At 41.7% G+C, this 23,494-nt stretch overlaps 1 protein-coding gene across 1 annotated transcript in view; it reads right to left on the bottom strand.

Annotated features, from left to right (window-relative positions):
* The window catches only part of USH2A (usherin), a 938,899-nt gene that overhangs the window by 7,679 nt on the left and 907,726 nt on the right, over positions 1-23,494 (bottom strand). The window contains exons 68-69 of the mRNA XM_027564435.1: positions 22,463-22,546; positions 16,304-16,548 (exon numbers count right to left, since the gene is read on the bottom strand). Coding sequence (XP_027420236.1) covers positions 16,304-16,548; positions 22,463-22,546 — 329 coding nt within the window. The remainder of the gene's footprint in view (positions 1-16,303; positions 16,549-22,462; positions 22,547-23,494) is intronic.

Below are 23,494 nucleotides of genomic sequence, written 5' to 3' on the forward strand. Positions count from 1 at the left end.
GACTTTACTACAAAACTACAGTAATCAAAACTGTACAGTTTTGGCACAAAAACAGAAATATGGATCAATGGTACAGGATAGAGCCTATAAATAAACCCATGCACCTATCATCTATCTATGAAGAGAAGCAAGAATATACCAATGAGAAAATATGGTTTCTTCAATAAGTGGTCCTGGGGAAAAATGGGCAGCTACAAGTAAAAGAATGAAATTAGGACAATTCCTAAGACCATACATGAAAATAACTCAAAATGGATTAAAGACCTAAATGGAAGTCCAGACACTATAAAACTCTTGGTGGGAAGTATGGGCAGAACATTCGTTGAGATAAGCAAGAATCTTTTCATATATGCAGCAGGATATTTTCACATTTACCTCCTAGAGTATGGTAAATAAAAACAAACAAGTGAGATGTAATTAAACTTAAAAAGTTTTGCACAGCAAAGGAAAACACTGAAATCAAAAAGACAAACCACAGAATGGGAAAAAAATATTTGCAAACCATGTGACCAGAAAGGGATTAATCTCCAAAGGGTATGAACAGCTCATACAGCTCAATAAAAAAATAAAAGCACAATCCAAATACGGGCAGAATATCCAAACAGACATGTCTCTACAGGAGACATCCAGGTGACCAAAAAAAACAAAAAACAAAATAAAAACAGGTAAAGAGATGCTCAATATCACTTATTATTAGACAAATGCAAATAAAAACTACAATGAAGTGTCACCTCGCAGCTGTCAGAATGGCCATCATCAAAAAGTCTGAACAATAATTGCTTGAGAGGTTATGGAGAAAGGGGAACCCTCCTACCCCTGTTGGTGGGAATGCAAATTGGTACAACCACTATGGAGAATAGGATGGAGGTTCCTAAAGAAACTAAAACTACCATACACACCCGGGCATATATTCAGAGAAAACCATACCAGGAAAAAGTAAACGCAGACCAGTGTTCATTGCAGCACTATTTACAACAGCCAGGACATGGAAGCAATCTGAATGTCCACCAACAGATGTGGTATATACACATAATGGACTATTACTCAGCCATTAAAGAAGGAAACAATCCCATTTAAAGGAACATGGATGGACCTAGAAATGATACTAAGGGAAGTAAGCCCAACAGACAAAGGGAAATGTCATATGATACCAGTTATATGTGAAATCTAAACGTGATACAAATGATCTTAAAAAACAGAAACAGACTCACAGACTTTGAAAATAAAACAAACACAGTTACAAAGGGGAAAGTTACGGGTAGGAATAAATTAGAAGGTTATGATTAACATATATACACTACTGTGTATAAAACAGATAATCAACAAGGACCTAATATATAGCACAAGGAACTCAATGTAATACTCTGTAATAATCTATTATGGAAAAGAATCTGAAACAGCATTAATGTATGTACTGTTGATTTTCAGTCATCCAGTCATAAATGACTCTTTGTGACCCCATGGACTATAGCACGCTAGGCATCCCTGTCCCTCACCATCTCCTAAAGTTTGCCCAGGTTCATTTCCATTGCATGGGTGATGCCATCCAGCCATCTCACTGACACCCTCTTCTGTCCTCAATGTTTCCCAACATCAGGGACTTTTCCAATGAGTTAGCTGTTCACATTAGGTGACCAAAATATCAGCTTCAGCATCAGTCCTTCCAATGAATATTCAGGGTTGACTTCCTTTAAAATTGACTGGTTTGATCTCCAAGGGACTCACAGGAGTCTTCTCCAGTCTTCTCTAGTTCAAAGGCATCAATTCTTTGGTGCTCTGCCCTCTTTACAGTCCAGCTCTCACAACTGTATGTGACCATTGGGAAGACCATAGTCTTGACTATACAGATCTTTGTTGCAGAGTGATGTCTCTGTTTTTCAACACACTGTCTAGGTTTGTCATAACTTTCTTGCCAAGAAGCAATCATCTGATTTCATGGCTGTAGTCACCATCTTCAGTGATTTTAGAGCCTAAGAAGAGGAAATCTGTCACTGCTTCCACCTTTTTCCCTTCTATTTGCCACGAAGGAATGGGATTGGATGTCATGATCTTAGTTTTTTTTAATATTTATTTTTAAGTCAGCTTTTTCACTCCCCTCCTTCACCTTCATCAACAGATTCTTTAGTTCCTCTTTGCTTTCTGCCATTAGAGTGGTATCATCTGAGATTGTTAATGTTTCTCCCACCTGTCTTGATTCCAGCTTGTAACTTATCCAGCCCGGCATTTCTCATGATGTGCTCAGTGTATAAGTTAAACAGGGTGACAATAGATAGCCCTGTCATACTTCTTTCTCAATCCTGAACCAACCAGTTGTTACATATAGGGTTCTAACAGTTGCTTCTTGACTTGCATATAGGTTTCTCAGGAGACAGGTAAGATGGCCTGGTATTCCCATCTCTTTAAGAGCTTTCCACAGTTTGTTATGATCCACACAGTCAAAGGCTTTAGTGTAGCTGATGAAACAGAGGTAGATGTCTTTCTGGAATTCCCTCGCTTTCTCTATGATCCAGTGAATGTTGACAATATGTACTGCTGCTGCTGCTAAGTCACTTAGTCATGTCCAACTCTTTGCGACCCCATAGACGGCAGTCCACCAGTCTCCCCCCATCCGTGGGATTCTCCAGGCAAGAACACTGGAGTGGGTTGCCATTTCCTTCTCCAGTGCATGAAAGTGAAAAGTGAAAGTGAACTCGCTCAGTCATGTCTGACTCTTCGCAACCCCATGGACTGCAGCCCACCAGGCTCCTCCGTCCATGGGATTTTCCAGGCAAGAGTACTGGAGTGGGGTGCCATTGCCTTCTCCGGACAATATGTACTATGTATAACTAAATCACTTTGCTGTATAGCTGAAACTAACACATCAATGTAAATCAACTATACTTCAGTATAAACTATTTTAAGATAAATAAGGAAAATAAAAACTTTTCTGTGAAAGACACAAAAAATAATTAAAAATGCATTGAGGAAAATGACAATGAAAACACAACCATACAAAATCTGGGCAATGCAGCAAAAGCAGTTCTGGTGAGACAGACGTTCACAGCTATATAGAATTTATTTAAGAACAGAAAAATCTCTAATAAACAACTCAACACATCATCTAAAAGAGAAAAGGAAGAAACAAAACCTAAAGTCGGCAGAAACAAGCAGATAAAAAAAATCAGATAGGAAATAAATTAGAGATTTTAAAGTTATAGAAAAAGATGCAAAGAAATTAAGAAAAGGAAGAGGAGAATTGACAACTGATACTACAGAAATGAACAAAGAAAACTGTGAAGAATTATTTTGTCAACAAATTCAACAACGTACAAGAAACAGACAAGTTTTGAGAAACACAGTGTACCAAAACTGAAGTAAGAAGAAATAAGATTACCTGAACAGTCCAATCACTAGAAGTGGAACAGAATCTGTAATTTAAATAAAACTTACAAACAAAACTCCAGGGTCAGATGTTTTCTCAGGCAAATTCTACCAAACATACAAAGAAAAACGTTGATCCTTCCCAAACTCTTCCAAAAGACTAAAGAGGAGGGAACACTCCCAAAGGCATTCCATGAGCATACCAACACTGATACCACAACCAGTGCAAGTGAAAGTCGCCCAGCCGTGTCCGACTCTTTGCGACCCCATGGACTATAGAGTCCATGGAATTCTCCAGGCCAGAATACTGGAGAGGGTAGCCTTTCCCTTCTCCAGGGGGTCTTCCCAACCCAAGGATCAAACCCAGGTCTCCTGCATTGCAGGCAGATTTTTTACCAGCTGAGCCATAAGGGAAGCCCAAGAATACTGGAGTGGATAACCTGTCCCTTCTCCAGTGTATCTTCCTGACCCAGGAATTGAACCAGGGTCTCCTGCATTGCCAATGGATTTTTTTTTTACCAACTGAGCTATCATGGAAGCCCCACCACAACTAAAGTCACTACCAAAAAAGATAATTATAGGTCAATATCATTGATGAATACAGATAGAAAAATTCTCAACAAAATATCAGCAAACCAAATCTAACAATACGTAATAGATATCATATACCATGAATAACTTGGATTCATCCCAGGGTCACAAGTATAGTCCAACAAGTGTAAATCAGTCAATGAAATATGACATATCAAAAAAGCAAACACCACATGATCTCAATAGAAATAGAAAAAGCATTTGATAAAATTCATCACCTATTAAAAAAAAAAAAAAAAAAACCTCTCCAGAGAGTGGGCATAGAGGGAACCAATATCAACATAATAAGGCCATATTTGGCAAATGCTCAGCAAATACAATTTTCAATGGTGAAAAACTAAAAGCGTTTCTTCTAAGATGAGGAAAAGACAAGGATGTCCACTCTTGCCACTATTATTCAACATACTTTTGAAAGTCCTAGCATGGCAATCAGAGAAGAAAAAGAAAAAGAATCGTAATTGGAAAAGAAGAAGTAAAACTGTCACTATTTGCAAATGATATGATACTATATGTACAGAATTCTAAAGATGCCATCAGAAACTTTTTAGGGGCCATCAATGAACTTGGTAAAGTGACAGGATACAAAATTAACACACAGAAATCTCTTGCCTTCCTATACACTAACAGTGAACGATCAGAAAGAGAAATTCAGGAAACAATCCCATTTACCACTGCCTCAAAAGGAATAAAACAACTACGAATAAATTTATCTAAGGAAGCTAGAGACTCATACTCAGAAAACTGTAAGATTTTGATGAAATCAAAGATGGCACAAAGAGATGGAGAGAGATAGCATAGCATTGGATTAGAAGAATCAATATTATGAAAATGACTATACTTCCCAAAGCAATCTATAGATGCAATGCAATTCCTATCAAATTATCAATGGCATTTTTCACAGAATTAAAACCAAAAGACCCCAAATAGCCAAAGTAACATAAAAAAGAAAAATGGAGTGGGAGAAATCAGGCTACCTGACTTTATACTACAAAACTACAGTAAACAAAACAGTACCGTATTGGAACAAAGACAGAAATTGTATCAATGGTACAGGATTGAAAGTCCAGAAATAAACCCATGCACCTGCTATCACCTATTCTATGACAAATAAGGCAAGGACATACAACGGAGAAAAGATCATTTCTTCAGTATGTGGTGCTGGAAAAAGTGGACAGCTACAAATAAAAGAATGAAATTGGAATACTTTCTAACATCATACACAAAAATAATTCAAAATGGATTAAAAACCCCAATGTAATTCCAGACACTATAAAACTCTTGGAGGAAATATAGGCAGAACATTCTTTGACATAAACTGCAGTAAGATTTTTTTCTGATACACCTTCTACAGTCAGGAAAATAAAAATAAAAACAAATGAGATCTAATTAAACATAAAAAGATTTGCACAGCAAAGGAAACCACTGACAAAAAGGCAAACCATAGAATGGGGAAAAAAATATTTGCAAATGATGTGATCTACAGGGGGTTACTTTCCAAAGAGTATAAACAGCTCCTGCAGCTCAATATTGAAAAAAAAAAAACACAAAAAACGACAATCAGAATATGGGCAGTAGGTCCAAATAGACATTTCTCTACAGAATGTATACAGATGGCCAAAAAACACATGAAAAGATGCTCAATAACACTAATTATTAGAGAAATGTAAATCAAAACTACAATGAGGTGTCACCTCACAGCAGTAAGGATGGCCATCATCAAAAAGTCTATAAACAATAAATGCTTGAGAGGGTGCGGAGAACAGGGAACCCTCCTACACTGTTGGTGGAAATATAAATTGTTAACAGTCACTATCAAGAACAGCATGGAGTTTCCTTAAAAAACTTGAGCTACCATGTAACACAGCATTCCCATACCTGGGCATATATCCAGAAAAATCATACTTGGAAAAGGTACATACATGTGCCCCAATGTTAACTGCAGCACTATTTACAATAGTGATGACATGGAAGAAACAAATGTACATTAAAAGATGAATGGACAAACATGTGGTACATAGTCATAGTGGATTATTACTCAGTCATTAAAGCAGGAAATAATGCCATTTGAAGCAACACTGATGGGCCTAGAAATCAGCATACTAGGTGAAGTGAGTCAAACAGAGAAAGACAAATATCATCTGATGTCTCTTACATGTGGAATCTAAACGTGGTATAAACGAACTGACAAAAAAAGAAACAGACTCATAGACTTAGAAAACAAACATATAGTTACAGAGGGGAAGTTATGGGTAAGGGTAAATTAGGAGGTTGTGAATAACATATATACACTACCACATATACAACAGATAATCAACAGGGACCTAATGTATGGCACAGAGAACTCTGCTTAATATTCTGTAATAAGCTATATGGGGAAAGAATTTGAAACAGCATTAACGTACATATATGTCTAGTCAAGGCTATGGTTTTTCCAGTGGTCATGTATGGATGTGAGAGTTGGACTGTGAAGAAGGCTGAGCACCAAAGAATTGATGCTTTTGAACTGTGGTGTTGGAGAAGACTCTTGAGAGGCCCTTGGACTGCAAGGAGATCCAACCAGTCCATTCTGAAGGAGATCGGTCCTGGGATTTCTTTGGAAGGAATGATGCGGAAGCTGAAACTCCACTACTTTGGCCACCTCATGTGAAGAGTTGACTCATTGGAAAAGACTCTGATGCTGGGAGGGATTGGGGGCAGGAGGAGAAGGGGACGACAGAGGATGAGATGGCTGGATGGCATCACTGACTCGATGGACGTGAGTCTGAGTGAACTCCGGGAGTTGGTGATGGACAGGGAGGCCTGGCGTGCTGCAATTCATGGGGTCGCAAAGAGTCGGACACGACTGAGCGACTGAACTGAACTGAACCATCTCACACTGATCAGAATGGCCATCATTAAAAAGTCTACAAACAACAAATGCAAGAGTGGCTGTACAGAAAAGGGAACCTTCTTGTATTACTGGTGGGAATGTGAACTGGTGCAGCCAACTGTGGAAAAAAAGTATGGAGGGTCCTCAAAAAACTAAAAATAGAGCTACCATATGATCCAGCAATCCCACCCCAGGGCATATATCCAGAAAAAAAAATTAATTCAAAAAGATAAATGTAACCAATGGAAATTTGCTGTATGACTCAGGCAGCTCAAACTGGAACTCTGTAACAACCTAAAGGGGTGGGAAAAGGTGGGAGGTGGGAGGGAGGTTCATGAGTGAGGGGGCATATGTATACTCATGGCTAATTCATGTTGATGTATGGCAGAAATCAAACCAATATTGTAAAGCAATTATCCTTCAATTAAAAATAAATTTAAAAAATACATGTACCCCAATGTTCACACCAGGACTATTTGCAAAGTCAAGATACGGAAACAACTTAAATGCCCATCAACAGAGCAATGGATAAAGAGGATGTAGTACATATATACAATGGAATATTACTGAGCCACAAAAAAGAATGAAATAATGCCATTTGGAGCAACATGGATGGGCCTAGAGATTATCACACTAAGTGAAGTAAGTCAGAGAGAAAGACAAATACCATACAATATTACTTATGATGGAATCTAAAATACAAAACAAATGAACCCATATTCAACAGAAACAGACTCACAGAGAACACACTTTTGTTTGCCAGTGGGGAGGTAAACGGGGAAGGAATGGATAGGGAGTTTGGGATTAGCAGGTACAAAGAATTTTGCATACAATGAATAAACAAGGTCCTACTCTAGAGCACAGAGAACCATATTCAATATCCCCAGATAAGCCATAGTGGAAAAGAATATAAAAAAGCATGCATAAATATATATGTATAACTGGATCACTTTGTTGTACAGCAGACATTAACACAACATTGTAAATCAACTCTACTTCAATAAAACAAAACAAGCAGACAAAAACCAAGTTCTTTGTGCTTCTCCCAAGGCAGCATAAGCATATCCAAACATTAATACTATTTGGAGATGCATTTTCAGATATGTACAAAGTTCTACAATATAAAAGATTTGGTGAGCAGAGACTTAGCACCATGCTGACATTTATTAGTAAAGAATGAAAGGATCTTCAAGTCAGTAATTACACTACAGTTATCCTTCAATTTACAAGGGGGATGGGCCTCAGGACCCTGGCCTTGTACCAGAACTGGAGGATGCTCTAGTCCCACAGTCAGCCCTCTGTCTGTGGGTGTGTCTAGTCCCACAGTCAGCCCTCTGTCTGTGGGTGTGGAACCTGTAGAGACTTGGGCTGACTGTGCAAGTGAAACCTGCACTAAACTTAGCTGGACTCAATTGATGCTGTGTCATTTTGAAAATGTTAAAAAAAAATTTAGTATTAAACAATATAAACAGTTCTCTCATTCTCTGGCACTACTGACCCATTTACCTCTGTTCAGGATGGAGCTTTAAATTCTTTTTGTTTCTGACCTCAAAGAGTACCTTAGCTGTTCAGAGGACAGGAGTGCCTGGGACAGGATTACAGCAGAACTGAGACCACAGCTTGTCACATGATGAGGGTGTGTGGGTGTGTGTGTGTGTTGCATTGAGAACCCAGTACTCAAGTGAAAAGCAAGTCAGTCAGTGAAGCTGAGCAGGTGAATGCAGTCCGCTCCTGTTCAGATTCTTACCTGCAGATTCTGGAGCCCACGGACATCTATTTCAGCTCTTGGTTCTGCTCTCCTAATGCAAAGTGTCTTCTCTTTAGTTTGAATAACATTTGCTAATGTTCATCCAAGTCTCCAACTTGATGAGAATAGTTTCAATAAGGTCTGAGAAAAGCAGGCTTGCAAGGATCTTTTGTCCACTGGGTAGAATTAAACTGTGATTCAATGGGGTTTGGACAAATGTTGCCGGCACTCTCTTCTGTGAACCCTCCAGAACCTGAAAATAGCACCCTCCCTGCCTACTACGAGCCACTTCTCTGGGCCCATAGCCCCCGGCCTCCTATTCCTTCCCTTCCTCACTCCGTCTAGGACCCTCAGCAGAAGTGAATTGTGGGCGAGGCAGGGGCGGGGTGCTCTGCTGTACTCAGATGTTCTCAGGAACAGAGGAGGAGGGGTTTGAATTTGTCAGCTTCTCCCAGCTGAAGCCTGTCTGGCCCCACGTGTAGCTTGGCCTGGGTCTTGTTGGGCTCATAAGTAGTTTCACCTGTTTTATTTTTAAATTTGATTGTATTAAAGTAAGCGATCTACTCAACAACACTGCATTGCTCTTTGTAGGAGCATGTGGTGGGGAAGGCAATGGCACCCCACTCCAGTACTTTTGCCTGGAAAATCCTATGGACAGAGGAGCCTGGTAGACTGCAGTCCATAGGGTCGGGTTGCTAGAGTCGGACACGACTGAGCGACTTCACTTTGAATTTTCACTTTCATGCATTGGAGAAGGAAATGGCAATCCACTCCAGTGTTCTTGCCTGGAGAATCCCAGGGATGGGGAAGCCTGGTGGGCTGCCATCTATGGGGTCGCACAGAGTCAGAGGACACGACTAAAGCGACTTAGCAACAGCAGCAACAGCAGCAGGAGCATGTGGTAGAGCAGAGTTCTAAAACTGCATCATTCATCACTGAAACTTTCCACCTGATCATAGCAACTGCCCATTCCCCCCTCCCCCAGCCCCTGGCAGTACCACTCTGGGCTTTGCTTCCCTGACTTTGACTATGTAAATACCTCACATAAATGGAATTGCAGTCACCTCCCTGTGCAGGTTCTACTGGCTATGGGACTGTATACACAGCTCACAGCAACTAAATCATCTTTTCATTCATTGAGGGCTGTCCTCAAACTTCCCTGAGCTCAGACCTCCCGAGGCTGCTGGAAATGGCAGATTCTCCGGTTTCCTCCTCAGACTCAGGACTGCCTCCCAGGTGATGTTGATACCGATATTTAGGAACCTCACTTGGACAAAACCATGATTAACAAGACTCAGGAAAACCCCATGCAAAGGAACCGTCCCGATATTAACTTGCCCACAGAAATGACCTGCTTGCTTCTTGATCACTAACTCAACCCGAGAGGCAAAACTAGATTCCTCCTCAGGACAGGCTACCAGGCAGAGGGGCCTGTCTGGAGGGATGGATTGAGGGACAGAAATGATCCCTGACCCAGTTCTGGATGCTACTGGCCTGTGGGTTTGTCTCCTGTAACTCATGTCATGTCATAGAGATGTACCTGAGCAACCACCCCATTCACCTTCTCCACACACTCAATGGGTCCCAGGGGTGATTTGAGTCATCTCCCAGGTCAGCTAAACAGACCTTTCCAGCCTTCCTGGTTCCTGTCTCCATCAGTGCTGAGAACATCATTGTCCAAAACTGTGCAGTGTCAGCCCCTCAAGGAGAGTCTCCTCAGGACTCTCCCCTGAACAGAAGCACGTGGCCCTGGGCTTGAACTGATCACTCAGCAGCCATACATTCAGCAGCTGGCCCGCACGAGGACCCAGATGCTCAGGGAGGAGGGAGGCTTGGAGGAGGAGGCAGGAGAGAGGATCCGGTTGTCGAAGGAGCCAAGGGCCAGGGGATAGAGAGCATCTTTCTTGCTTTCCCACCACCCAGTCACTGTCCCCTGGCTGCTTCCTGCACCAGCCACAGTCCAAGGGTCTCTGAGAGACTGTGGCTCTCTTGTGCCCTCAAGGCTTCTGCTACTTGGCTGTGATCTCACTTCCTCGGGACTTTTTCGTCTGCTCATTGCTCTGTCTTTGAAAAGTGAACAGGTCTGGAAGGTGGGCAGTGCTATCATTCCTTCATTTCTATGTTATGAAGTCTTGAAACTTAGGCACTTTGACCAGGTTTCTGTGCTTAAATTGGATGATGCTGTGATAACTAATTTATAAAGAGAAATACATATTTGATCTTTGTCTGGATTCTGGCACCGGACTTCTCAAATCATTTGTTGTTCAGTTGCTAAGTCTTGTGCAACTCTTTGTGAGCCCATGAACTGCAGCATGCCAGGCTTCCCTGTTCTTCATTATCTCCCAGGGCTTGCTAAAACTCATGTCCACTGAGTCGGTGATTCCATCCAAACATCTTATCCTCTGTTGCCCTTTTCTCTTCCTGCTCTCAATCTTTCCAGCACCAAGGTCTTGTCCCGTGAGTTGGCTCTTTGCATCAGGTGGCCAAAGTATTGGAGCTTCAGCTTCAGCATCAGTCCTTCCAATGAACACCCAGGACTGATTTCCTTTAGGATTGACTGGTGGGATCTCCTCGCAGTCTGAGGGACTCTCAAGAGTCTTCTCCAGCACCACAGTTCAAAGGCATCAGTTCTTTGGTGCTCAGCCTTCTTTATGGTCCAACTCTCACATCCATACATGACTACTGGAAAAAACATAGCTTGGACTATACAGACCTTTTTTGGCAAAGTAATGTTTCTGCTTTTTAATATACTATCTAGGTTTGTCATAGCTTTTCTCCCAAGGAGAAAGTGTCTTTTAATTTCATGGCTGCAGTCAACATCCACAGTAATTCTGGAGCTCAATAAAATAAAATAAAATCTGCCACTGTTTCCATTTCCCCCCATCTATTTGCCATGAAGTGATGGGACTGGATGCCATGATCTTCATTTCTTGAATGTTGAGTTTTAAGCCAGCTTTTTCACTCTCCTCTTTCCCCTTAAAACAAGAAGCTCTTTAGTTCCTCTTCACTTTCTGCCATTAGGGTTGTTTCATCTGCATATCTGAGGTTGCTGATATTTCTCCCAGCAATCTTGATTCCAGCTTGTGATTCATCCAGCCCAGCATTTCACATGATGTACTCCGCATATAAGTTAAATAAGCAGGGTGACAATATACAGCCTTGATGTACTCCTTTCTCAATTTGGAATGTCTTTTGTTCCATGTCTGGTTCTAATGGTTGCTTCTCGACTTGCATACAGATTTCTCAGGAGGCAGGTAAGGTGCTTCAGTGTTCCCATCTCTTAAAGAATTTTCCACAGTTTGCTGTGATCCACACAGTCAAAGGCCAGTGTAGTCAATGAAGTGTAGTGTAGTCAATGAAGCCCATGTTTTTCTGGAACTCTCTTGCTTTTTCTACGATCCGGCGGATGTTGGCAATTTGATCTCTGGTCCCTCTGCCTTTTCTAAACCCAGCTTGTACGTTTGGAAGTTCTCAGTTCACATACTGTTGAAGCCTAACTTGAAGGATTTTGAGCATTATCTTGCTAGCATGTGAAATGAGTACAACTGTATGGTAGTTTAAACATTTGTTGGCATTGCACTTCTTTGAGATTAGGATGAAGTCTTGGAATGAGAAATACATATTTGATCTTTGTCTGGATTCTGGCACAGGGCTTCTCAAATACTTAGAATTTTCTAAATAATTAGCATGACAAATGTGTCTTTTGTTATGTTAATGAAGTGACTTTTGATTGCACTTAATTTGGGGGCTGACTGCCAGGGAAACCAACGCCTTGATTAAAGGGTCAGAATTTTCAGTCTCACCCTCTGCTCTCCAGAGAGGAGAGAAGGAATGGGGGTTGAATCAATCACCAATAGCCAATAACAGTCAGTCACGCCTACATAACGAAACCTCCATAACCACTACCCCTGCCCCCAACATGGGGCCCAGATGGCTTCTGAGTTGTTGTGCACATGGAGATTTGGGGAGAGTAGTGCATTTGGGGCATGGATGCCCTGGGTCCTTCCCCTAGACCTTGCCCTCTGCAAGGTCTCTTCCATTAGTTGTTACTGACATATATCCTTTTATAAGAAACTAGTGATCCAGTAAGTAAAATGTTTCTCTGGGTTTTGTGAGTTGTCCTAGCAAATTGTTTGAATGCAAAGAGTGGGTTGTGGGACATTATTACAAAACTACAGTAATCAAAACAATATGGGATTGGCACAAAAAACATGTGGATCAATGGGACTGAATAAAGAGCCCAGAAATAAATACACACACGTATGGTCAATTAACAAAGGAGACAAGAAAATACAGTGGGGAAGGAGAGTCTCTTCAACAGTGGTGTTGGGAAAGCTGGACAACCACACACATGTCAATGAAATTAGAACACACCCTCATACCATGCACAAAAATATACTCAAAATGGCTTAAAGTCTTAAATACAAGACACGGCACCATCAAACTCTTAGAAGGGAACACAGATCAAACATTCTCTGACATAAATCATACTAATGTTTTCTTAGGTCAGTCTCCCAAGGCAATAGAAATAAAAGCCAAAAATCATCAAATGGGGCCTAATCAAACTTATACACTTTTGCACAGCAAAGGAAACCATAAACCAAATGAAAAGGCAACGTATGGACTGGGAAAAAATATTTGCAAATATGTAAGCCCAACAAGGGCTTAATTTCCAGAATATATAAATGGTTCATATAACTCAATAAAGAAAAACAACCCATTTAAAAAATGAGCCAAAGACCTAAATAGACATTTCTCCAAAGAAGACACACAGATGGCCAATAAACACATGAAAAGATGCTCAATTGCTAATTATTTGATGAATGCACATCAAAACTACAATGAGATACCACCGCATACTCATCAGAATGGCCAGCAGAAACAAAGTCACAAACAATAAATGCTGGCAGAGAAGGGAACTCTCCTATACACATGGTAGGAGTCTAAATTGGTACAGCCACTATGGAAAACAACATGGAGGTTCCTCAAAAAACTAAAAATACAGCTGTCCTATGATCCAGTGATCATACCCCTTGGGCATATGTCCAGACAAAACTCTAGTTTGCAAAGATACACGCGGCCACAATGTTCATAACAGCACTATTTACGAGACCCAAGATATGGAAACAACTTAAATGTCTATCAACAGATGAATGGATAAAGAAGACGTGTTGTTTTGCACAGTGGGATATTTACTCAGCCATAACAAAGAATGAAATAATGCCGTCGGTAGTAACATGGAAGGACCTAGAGATTATCACACGAAGTGAAGTAAGCCAAAGCCGAAGACAAGTGCTGTATGATAATACCTACGGTGGAATCTAGAATATGTCACAAGTGAATTTATCTATGAAACAGAAACAGACCTAAGGGCACAGAGAACAGACTTGCGGTTGCCAAGGGATATGGAGGCGGTAAGGACTGGGAGTTTGGGATTAGTAGATGCAAACTATTGTATACAGGGTGGATAAGTAACTAGGTCCTACTGTACAGCAGGGGAATTATGCTCAATGTCCTTTGATAATGCACAATAGAAAAAAATATGAAAATGAATATATATATATATGTGTGTATGTATAACTGAATCTCTCTGTCCTTCAGCAAAATCAACACATTATAAATCAACTATATTTTAATAAAATTAAAATAAAAACAAATTCTTCGTGTTTCTCCAAGGATAGCATAATCATAGCCACACATTACTACTATCTGGAGATGCATTTTCATAACATAAAGAGTTCTGCAATTTAAATTGCAGAACTCAGTTAGTAGAAACTAATTGCTTAGTCCAAAGTGACACTATATTATTTTTTAGTATTTCAGAGAATGAAAGAATCTGCAAGCCAGTAAATACAATTGTTCCTCCATATCCAAGGGGAACTGGCTCCAGGAACTGCCCCCTCCATGGGTACCAAAATGCAAGAAAGCTCGGATCTTATGGTCAGCCCTGTGTGGGTGTCAGTGTGGAACTTGTAGATATGTAGGGCTGACTGTGGAAGTAAAACCTGAACTTAAACTAGCGGGACAACTCATGCTTTGTGATCTTGAAAATGACAATGAATTGAAAATTTGTTACCATTTGTTAAATTCGTTAACAAATTTAAAAACTGAAGGAGTGGGTCATTGGAACCTCCAATCTGTAGCCAGTAGTCACAACCTCGACTTGTCTGAAGTTGGCAGGAAGGGGACACAGAGCAGGCAAGAGTCTCGTAGGACTGAGACTCTGGTGGGATCTGAGGCTGTTTCTGGGTGGATAGCGACAGAATTGAATTGAACTGGAAGACACCCAGCTGATGTCAGAGAATTTTGTTCTGGTGTGGAAAACCTCCCCTACACACTGGAATTGGTGATCAGAATTTCAGTTACACACGGTGGCCACTAGCTCACACAGAGTCTAGTGCAAACTGGGGGAAGATGAGGCAGATGGGTTTTGGCACACAGTTTGCGGAGCAGACTGTGCCTGGGGGAGATTAGAAATTACAGCCTTTCCTGGCCCAGGCAGACACAGCCCCACTGCAGAGTGCACCGTGGGGATCAGTCTCCTTTACGCCTTCAATTAGTGCTCTGTGGGGCAATGCCCCGGGTCACCCTCTGTGTTACCTTTAGCCCCTGAATCTTTGCCCGACCTCTGTCTTGGCAGTGGGTGGTCTGGAGCCACAGAGAGCCACCCATCCGCCCTGGCGCAGGGTGTTATGGCCAAGGACACACCCAGCACTGCTAGGACTTAAACCCCTCCCCATCTTCCCTTTTATCTCTAATCTTCCAAGTTGCACAGTAACAATAACCTATAAACTCCCCAGCTGATTTCAACATACAACTCTCCTCTGCCATGCCCTGACATAACTACAGAGCAGACATATTCACCCCTAGGGCACATTAAAATCACTTTTGAAGTTTGAAAAAGAATACCAATCCCCAAGTCCCATCCAAGGCCAATGAAATCAGAATTTCTGGGATAAGGCCCAGGCATTGGTATTTTCAGTTTCCTAGATGTCTTAGCCTGCTGCTGTAACAGAACACTGTGGACTGGGTGGCCTAGAGACAACACTAATTTACTTCTTAAACTCTGGAGGTTGGGAAGTCCAATATCAAGGTGCCAACAGATTGAATGTGTGATGGGGGCACATTTCCTGGTCCCCACATGGTGGAAGGGACAGGGGAACTCCCTGGGGTCTCTTTTATAAGGGCACTAATCCCAGTCATGAAGCTGCATCCTCACGACCTAATTGCCTCTCAAAGCCCTTCCCCCCCAGATAGCATCACATTTGAGACTAGGGTTTCAACATATGAATTTGGGGGGGACACACCAAGACTCTGTCTCTAGCATCAGGTGATTCTATTGTGCAACCAAGGGACTTCCTTGGTGGTCCAATGGCCAAGACTTCATTCTCCCAATGCAGGGGCCCAGGTTCCATCCCTGGTTGGGGAACTAGATCCCATAGGCCGCCACTAAAGATCCCACATGCCTTAACAAAGATGGAAGATTCTGAATGTCACAACTAAGACCCAGCACAGCCAAATAAATAAATTATACACACACACACACACACGTATATCTAATGAGCAGCCGAAGCTGAGAATGCTATTCAAGGGTTAGCCTCCCTTGGCCCCACATTTAGCCAGACTGAACTGTCATCTAGTCCCTTGTTACTGTGGTTTTGAAAATCTTTCCTTCTAAATCAAAACAAATATTCTGGTCCATTGGGAGAGAAGTGAGGCTGCCTTTAGAAACATACCACATGGGTTTCCCTGGGTGGGTAGACATTCAGTGGAGACCTTCGTTTTGGAAGAGGCACTAGGGGAGGCCTCTCTCTGATATATGGTTCTTTGTGGATTTTTCTCTGTAGTATCAGGGACAGGAAAATGGCCAACAAAATCAAGCCCAGCACTGCCATTAACACTATGAACCACAACTCGCTGTAGAACTCCGTGCTTTTGCTTCTTGATCCTTTCTTTTCTCCAGGAGTTGTCAGCACCAGGCCTGCAAAACCCAAGGACAGAAAAGGGAAACGTTATTTCAAAAGGCAAATTTGTGACTTCTTGCTCTGTTGTTTGATAATAAACTAGACAGGAATTTATAGTGTTAGGGTGCACTTGTGCTCAGGCTGGGGAAATGGTACAGTGGGTCGGCGGGATATAAGGAGACCCTGACAACCCTCAGGAGACCCTGCTGACACTTCTCAGGTTGGAAATGGCAGCTGCCTTGGCACATTCCCTGGAATTACAGTTGGAGGCAGGACGAGGAGATTTTCAAGAGGGTTATCAAAGTAACCTTCTGTGGGGCTGCAAAGAATTGGACACAACTGAGCGCATGTGCATGCATGCCAAGTAACCCTGGGGAAAGCCTAAGTCACAGCTGTTTGCCCTGGGAGCAAAGTCCTTTCTGGGCTCACGTGAGGGGCTGGGACCAAGACAAATATTGCTACAGACACCTCATCACACAACACACATAGCTGTGTGAATCCAGAGTTCCCTCACTTCCTGTAACTGCCCTGTTCCCGTGAAGTTCTGTGCAAACCAGATATTGAGACAGCAGATCCCATTTTCTGTTGGGTTGTTAATAGCCTGCACTCATTAACATATAGTTTCTTTACTTCTTGTGCTCCAGCCCCTCGGTTAAGCAGCAAAGGCTCTGCAAGTCATCATTCAAATGCCCTTGGAGAACTGGAATGGGCCAGGGAGGTAGGAAGGGCTTCCGGGTCCACTTCAGGGCAGGGTAAGGTGGTGGAATCCTGCCATCAGCCTGCTGACCTGAGCAGGAGAGAGTCTAGAGATCATCTCAAGCCTAACCCCTTGCCAGGCCAGCTTGGAGGCCTCAGGATCTGTGGCAGCTGCCATTAGACTGGCATAAAGCAGAGAGCCAGGGAGCTGCTTTTCTAAAGCCAAGGCTCATGGCACAAACTGAGGAAAATTCTTCAAGAGATGGGAATACCAAACCACCTTGCCTGCCTCCCGAGAAACCTGTACATAGGTCAAGAATCAACAGTTAGAACTGGACTTGGAACAATGCTATGGTTCAAAATTGGGAAAGGAGCATGTCAAGGCTGTGTATTGTCACCCTGCTTATTTAACTTATATGCAGAGTACATCATGTGAAATGCTGGGCTGGATGAAGCTCAAGCTGGAATCAAGATTGCCAGAAGAATATCAATAACCTCAAATATATAGATGATGCCACCCTAATGGCAGAAAGTGAAGAGATACTAAAGAGCCTCTTGATAAAAGTGAAAGAAGAGAATGAAAAAGCTGATTTAAAACTCAACATTCAAGAAACGAAGATCATGGCATCCAGTCCCATCTCTTCATGGCAAGTAGATGGGGAAAAAATAGAAACAGTGACAGACTTTATTTTCTTGGGCTCCAAAATTACTGCAGATGGTGACTGAAGCCATGAAATTAAAAGACGCTTGCTCCTTGGAAGAAAATCAATGACAAACCTAGACAGCGTATTAAAAAGCAGAGATATCACTTTGCTGACAAACGTCTGTATAGTCCAAGCTATGGTTTTTCCAGTAGTCATGTACGGATGTGAGAGTTAGACCACACAGAAGGCTGAGTGACAAAGAATTGATGCTTTTGAACTGTGGTGCTGGAGAAGACTCTTGAGAGTCCCTTGGACTGCAAGGAGATCCAACCAGTCCATCCTAAAGGAGATCAACCCTGGATATTCATTGGAAGGACTGATGCTGAAGCTGATGTCCAATACTTTGGCCACCTCATGTGAAGAGCCAACTCACTGGAAAAAACCCTTTGCTGGGAAAGACTGAAGGTAGGAGGAGAAGGGGATGACAGAGGATGAGATGGCTGGATGGCATCACTGACTCGATGGACATGAGTTTGAGTGAGTTTTGGGAGTTGGAGTACATCATGAGAAACGCTGGACTGGAAGAAGCACAAGCTGGAATCAAGATTGCCGGGAGAAATATCAATAACCTCAGATATGCAGATGACACCACCTTTATGGGAGAAAGTGAAGAGGAACTCAAAAGCCTCTTGATGAAAGTGAAAGTGGAGAGTGAAAAAGTTGGCTTAAAGCTCAACATTCAGAAAACGAAGATCATGGCATCTGGTCCCATCACTTTATGGGAAATAGATGGGAAACAGTGTCAGACTTTATTTTTTTGGGCTCCAAAATCACTGCAGATGGTAACTGCAGCCATGAAATTAAAAGACACTTACTCCTTGGAAGGAAAGTTATGACCAACCTAGATAGCATATTCAAAAGCAGAGACATTACTTTGCCAACAAAGGTCCATCTAGTCAAGGCTATGGTTTTTCCAGTGGTCATGTATGGATGTGAGAGTTGGACTGTGAAGAAGGCTGAGTGCCGAAGAATTGATGCTTTTGAACTGTGGTGTTGGAGAAGACTCTTGAGAGTCCCTTGGACTGCAAGGAGATCCAACCAGTCCATTCTGAAGGAGATCAGCCCTGGGATTTCTTTGGAAGGAATGATGCTGAAGCTGAAGCTCCAGTACTTTGGCCACCTCATGCGAAGAGTTGACTCATTGGAAAAGACTCTGATACTGGGAGGGATTGGGGGCAGGAGGAGAAGGGGACGCCAGAGGATGAGATGGCTGGATGGCATCACTGACTTGATGGACGTGAGTCTGAGTGAACTCCGGGAGTTGGTGATGGACAGGGAGGCCTGGCGTGCTGCGATTTATGGGGTCGCAAATAGTCGGACACGACTGAGGGACTGAACTGAACTGAACTGATGAACAGGGAAGGCTGGTGTTCTGCAGTCCATGGGGTTACAAAGAATCAGACATGACTGTGCGACTGAACAACAACAAACAGTCAAGAGGAAGAAGGACAGACAGACACAGCTGCAAATGCCTGTTCTGTGGATGGCCTTCTGCCTTTTCAGCACCTGAAGGACTGCTTGGGCCTGCTTGGCCCTCACACCCACATTCTCAGGGGAAGTGGATCAAAGGGGAAGTGTTCAGTGCTGGGGTGAGGATGTTTCAAGGAGGGAGAGAGGGTGACTTAAAATTTGAATGCCGTGAGGGATATACTTTGCTAACCCTAGCTCTTTCTGATAGCTCTGTCCTAAAAAAGTCACTGCCTCTCTGGGCCTCATCTCTAAAATGAAATGTTGTTGTCAAAATTCTGATCAAGCTCCAGCAGATTGGAATTCCTCTAATTAGGAACCAATGTGTGTTGTTTGATTAAAAAAACAACTCAACAGTTTTTGCCTAGGCACTGAAGAGTTGCACTTTCTCCATGTGGAGCACAGGACTGTAACTCCAGAAGTGGATCTGACGGTCCCAGTGGACCCCTTGCTTAAGAGGACTCAGGGGGATGTAGGGCAGCCTGTCCAGGGGAAGCCTCCAAAGGGAAACAGCTCTCCCACCAGTTGGATGGAAATGAGGTCTGTGTGAATTTCCTGCTTGAAGGTGCCTTCATGCAAGGGAACAGAAACATTTTTAAAGTTATATCATACAAATGAAATGTGACTATGGACATTAGTTGGACAAGACCTCTTGGAATCTTCCATAACTTCACATGGTTTTCGGTTTTCCTCCTTTCAGCAATGGGACCCCAATTTGTATTCATGAACCGAGAGGAGATTTCTCCTTTGTTATGAAGAGCTTGAAAATCCTGACTAGATCGTGTCTCTTCATCCCTGTTTCTCTTTGCAAAGTACCCTTTCATTTTAAGGGACTCCACTCATCAAGTGGGAAATTCATGGTCAGGGTAAGGGATTCCTGGGGGTAAGTCAATTCCCTTTGACTCCAAAGAAAAACCCAACCCAGAGCTGGAGTCAGAGTAAATCCCATCCTATTAATTGCCTGTCTCTAGGGAAGACATACTCCCCACTGGCCAGGGAGACTAGACTGGTAAGATCTCATGTGGTTTTACTCATCACATGGTCCTGCTCCCTGTGTCAGTACCACTGGGCAGAACCTGTTTAAAAGAGCAGATTCCTAGGCCCATCTGATTCAAAATCTCCACCAGGGCCCTGGAAAGGATATAATAAATAAAATCAGCAAGATGATTCTTATCTACTCTTAAATTTGAGAACTGCTAAATAAAAATCATGGGACCAGGAGTCTACAGAAAAACCATGTTTAACTTCTCAGTAATGAGCTTGCACAGAAAGTGAAGAAGAACTAAAGAGCCTTTTGATGAAAGTGAAAGAGGAGAGTGAAACAGTTGGCTTAAAGCTCAACATTCAGAAAACTTAGATCATGGCATCTGGTCCCATCACTTCATGGCAAATAGATGGGGAAACAGTGGAAACAGTGGCTGACTTTATTTTTTGAGGCTCCAAAATCACTGCAGATGGAGACTGCTGCCATGAAATTAAAAGACGCTTCCTCCTTGGAAGGAAAGTTATGACCAACCTAGACAGCATATTAAAAAGCAGAGATACTACTTTGCCAACAAAGGTCTGTCTAGTCAAGGCTATGGTTTTTCCAGTAGTCATGTATGGATGTAAGAGTTGGACTATACCAGAAAGCTGAGTGCAGAAGAATTGATGTGTTTGAACTATGGTGTTGCAGCAGACTCTTGAGAGTCCCTTGGACTGCAAGGAGATCCAACCAGTCCATCCTAAAGGAGATCAGTCCTGGGTGTCCATTGGAAGGACTGATGTTGAAGCTGAAACTCTAATACTTTGGCCACCTGATGCAAAGAGCTGACTCATTTGAAAAGACCCTGATGCTGGGAAAGATTGAGGGCAGGAGGAGAAGGGGACGACAGAGGATGAGATGGTTGGATGGCATCATTGACTCAATGGACATGAGTTTGGGTGGACTCTGGGAGTTGGTGATGGACAGGGAGGCCTGGTGTGCTGCAGTTCATGGGGTCACAAAGAGTTGGACATGACTGAGCGACTGAACTGAATGAGCTTGCAGGGGGCATTCTTGGATAAGTCCCCATGTCCCTCAGGTCTTAATCTTTCCCATTGTGGAAACATTGGGGTTCCTAAAAGAAGACCAAATGAGGTCTGCTCTGTCCCACAGCTGCTATTATGTAAGATGAAATACACTATGCATTAGGTGTTACAAGAGATTTTACATGGCATCCAGACATGTAATGTCTGGGAACAGAATAGTACTTCGTTATTTTTATAGATTGAAGTTATCTTTAATAACAGTATGTGTGTATACCTGTGTTTCAGAATTTTTTTTTAAGCAAACTAAATAAGCATCCAAAGTAGATAGAACATTACTAATTGGAATTTAAAATACGGTAGTAGTCTCAATTCTACTTTAATGGAAAAGATTCAGCATTTCTCTAACTTGCCCTTTGAAATTGTAAATTATTTTACATTTGATGCAAAGATTATGTGGAAAACTCAATTTAAAAGCTGCTCCATAAAAATTGCATTTCACCACTTCAACTAAATTACCTGGTATTAACAGTCAATCATAATCTTTTACAGAGGATACAAGACAGAAATTTCCCAAATTCATCATTTTAGTCTCTGAATCTGGAATATTACTGTTATGATCAACACAAATTGGTATTAGAGTATTTTCTCTTTCCTCTGACTTCCTCTATAAATTCACTTTTTTTTGGTAAACAAATTCATAGTGCTTTTTATTGACAGAATTTTTGATTAGGAGAGAAGTTTTGTCGTGTATCTCTGCATCTACAATTCAATGATTTGGCATTTTAAGAGCATACCCTAACCCCTTGCCTAATGTAAGTTTCATGAGGATTTAAAAACAAATTCTTACAACACTTAACACAATTTCTTCCATACAGTCTATGCTAAGATGTGTATATATTTATATATATACATACACACAGATATATATATATATATATATATATATATATATATATATATATATGCATAAACAAGTATGTACAAATAAACATGCATGTTTCTTTAGGAAAATGAGTAAATGCTACACTAAATATAATTTGAGTTAAATATTTACCAAATCCAGTGGAGGTATCATATTGGATCAAAGGCGTCTTAGCACTTCCTTCTTCTGTAATGCAGATGACCTGAAAAAAGAAAGCTAAACAAGAGGTAGATGACTTAGTTATTCAACATCAACAAATAGTGGGCACAGTTTCAGAAAAGCATTGTTAGAACATGAAATAGTCTAAAAACAGGATTCCACAGCAAGTTTTGAGGTTTTATCTACTACGTAAACTTTAATTTCAAAGTTAAAAACTATCAAGAAAACCAGCTATTATTAGTGTAGTAATAGCATGTATATAAGTAACAGAACTAAAGAAGTTCAGAGGTTATCTAGCAAAGGAAAAGAATTATCAGAGGAGTAAAGGATAATATTGGGTTGGCCCAGAAGTTCATTTGGCTTTTTCCATAAGCTGTTATGGAAAAACCCAAACAAACTTTTGCCAACCCAATACATACAGTGTTTCTTGTTCTGCATATGATCCGAACCTGTTTCTTTAAAACGCACAGGTGTTCCTTCACTAGGGGACCCACAGTTTCTCACTAAGCAAGAGAGCTCAAAAGGGATCCTGGAAATCAAATGGCCTAAATACTTCTTACAGTACTCAGGACCCCATGGGAAGTGAGTCTTGTAAGGTCACACAGATGGTTAAAGGCCCAGCCAGGGGTAGAACCTGAATCTCCCAACCGTGGGCCATCTCCGCATCACAACAAGCTGCCCAGGTGACCAAGAACTGTGACCACAAAAATGTGCTGGATTGTTGTAAAAATGTTATTGATTAGTTTCAAGTGCTATAAATGCAATACTGGAGCTCATGGTTTACCTGCACCTTTTAGTCAAAATAAGTAGTACCTATTTTCAAGGAAACTAAAAACAAAACAAAACAAAAAACCCACCACTAATTAATTCATTGTATAAACCCAGATTGTTCAAAACGACCTCTCATCTATTGGTCCTATGGCCATGTTGATCCTCAGAAAATAGTATCTTGTAAAGCATTTTCTCATTTCAATTTAAAAACATGGCAAACGGAAGCAGCACATG

Source organism: Bos indicus x Bos taurus, chromosome 16 (assembly GCF_003369695.1).
Source record: "Bos indicus x Bos taurus breed Angus x Brahman F1 hybrid chromosome 16, Bos_hybrid_MaternalHap_v2.0, whole genome shotgun sequence".
Taxonomy (NCBI): domain Eukaryota; kingdom Metazoa; phylum Chordata; class Mammalia; order Artiodactyla; family Bovidae; genus Bos; species Bos indicus x Bos taurus.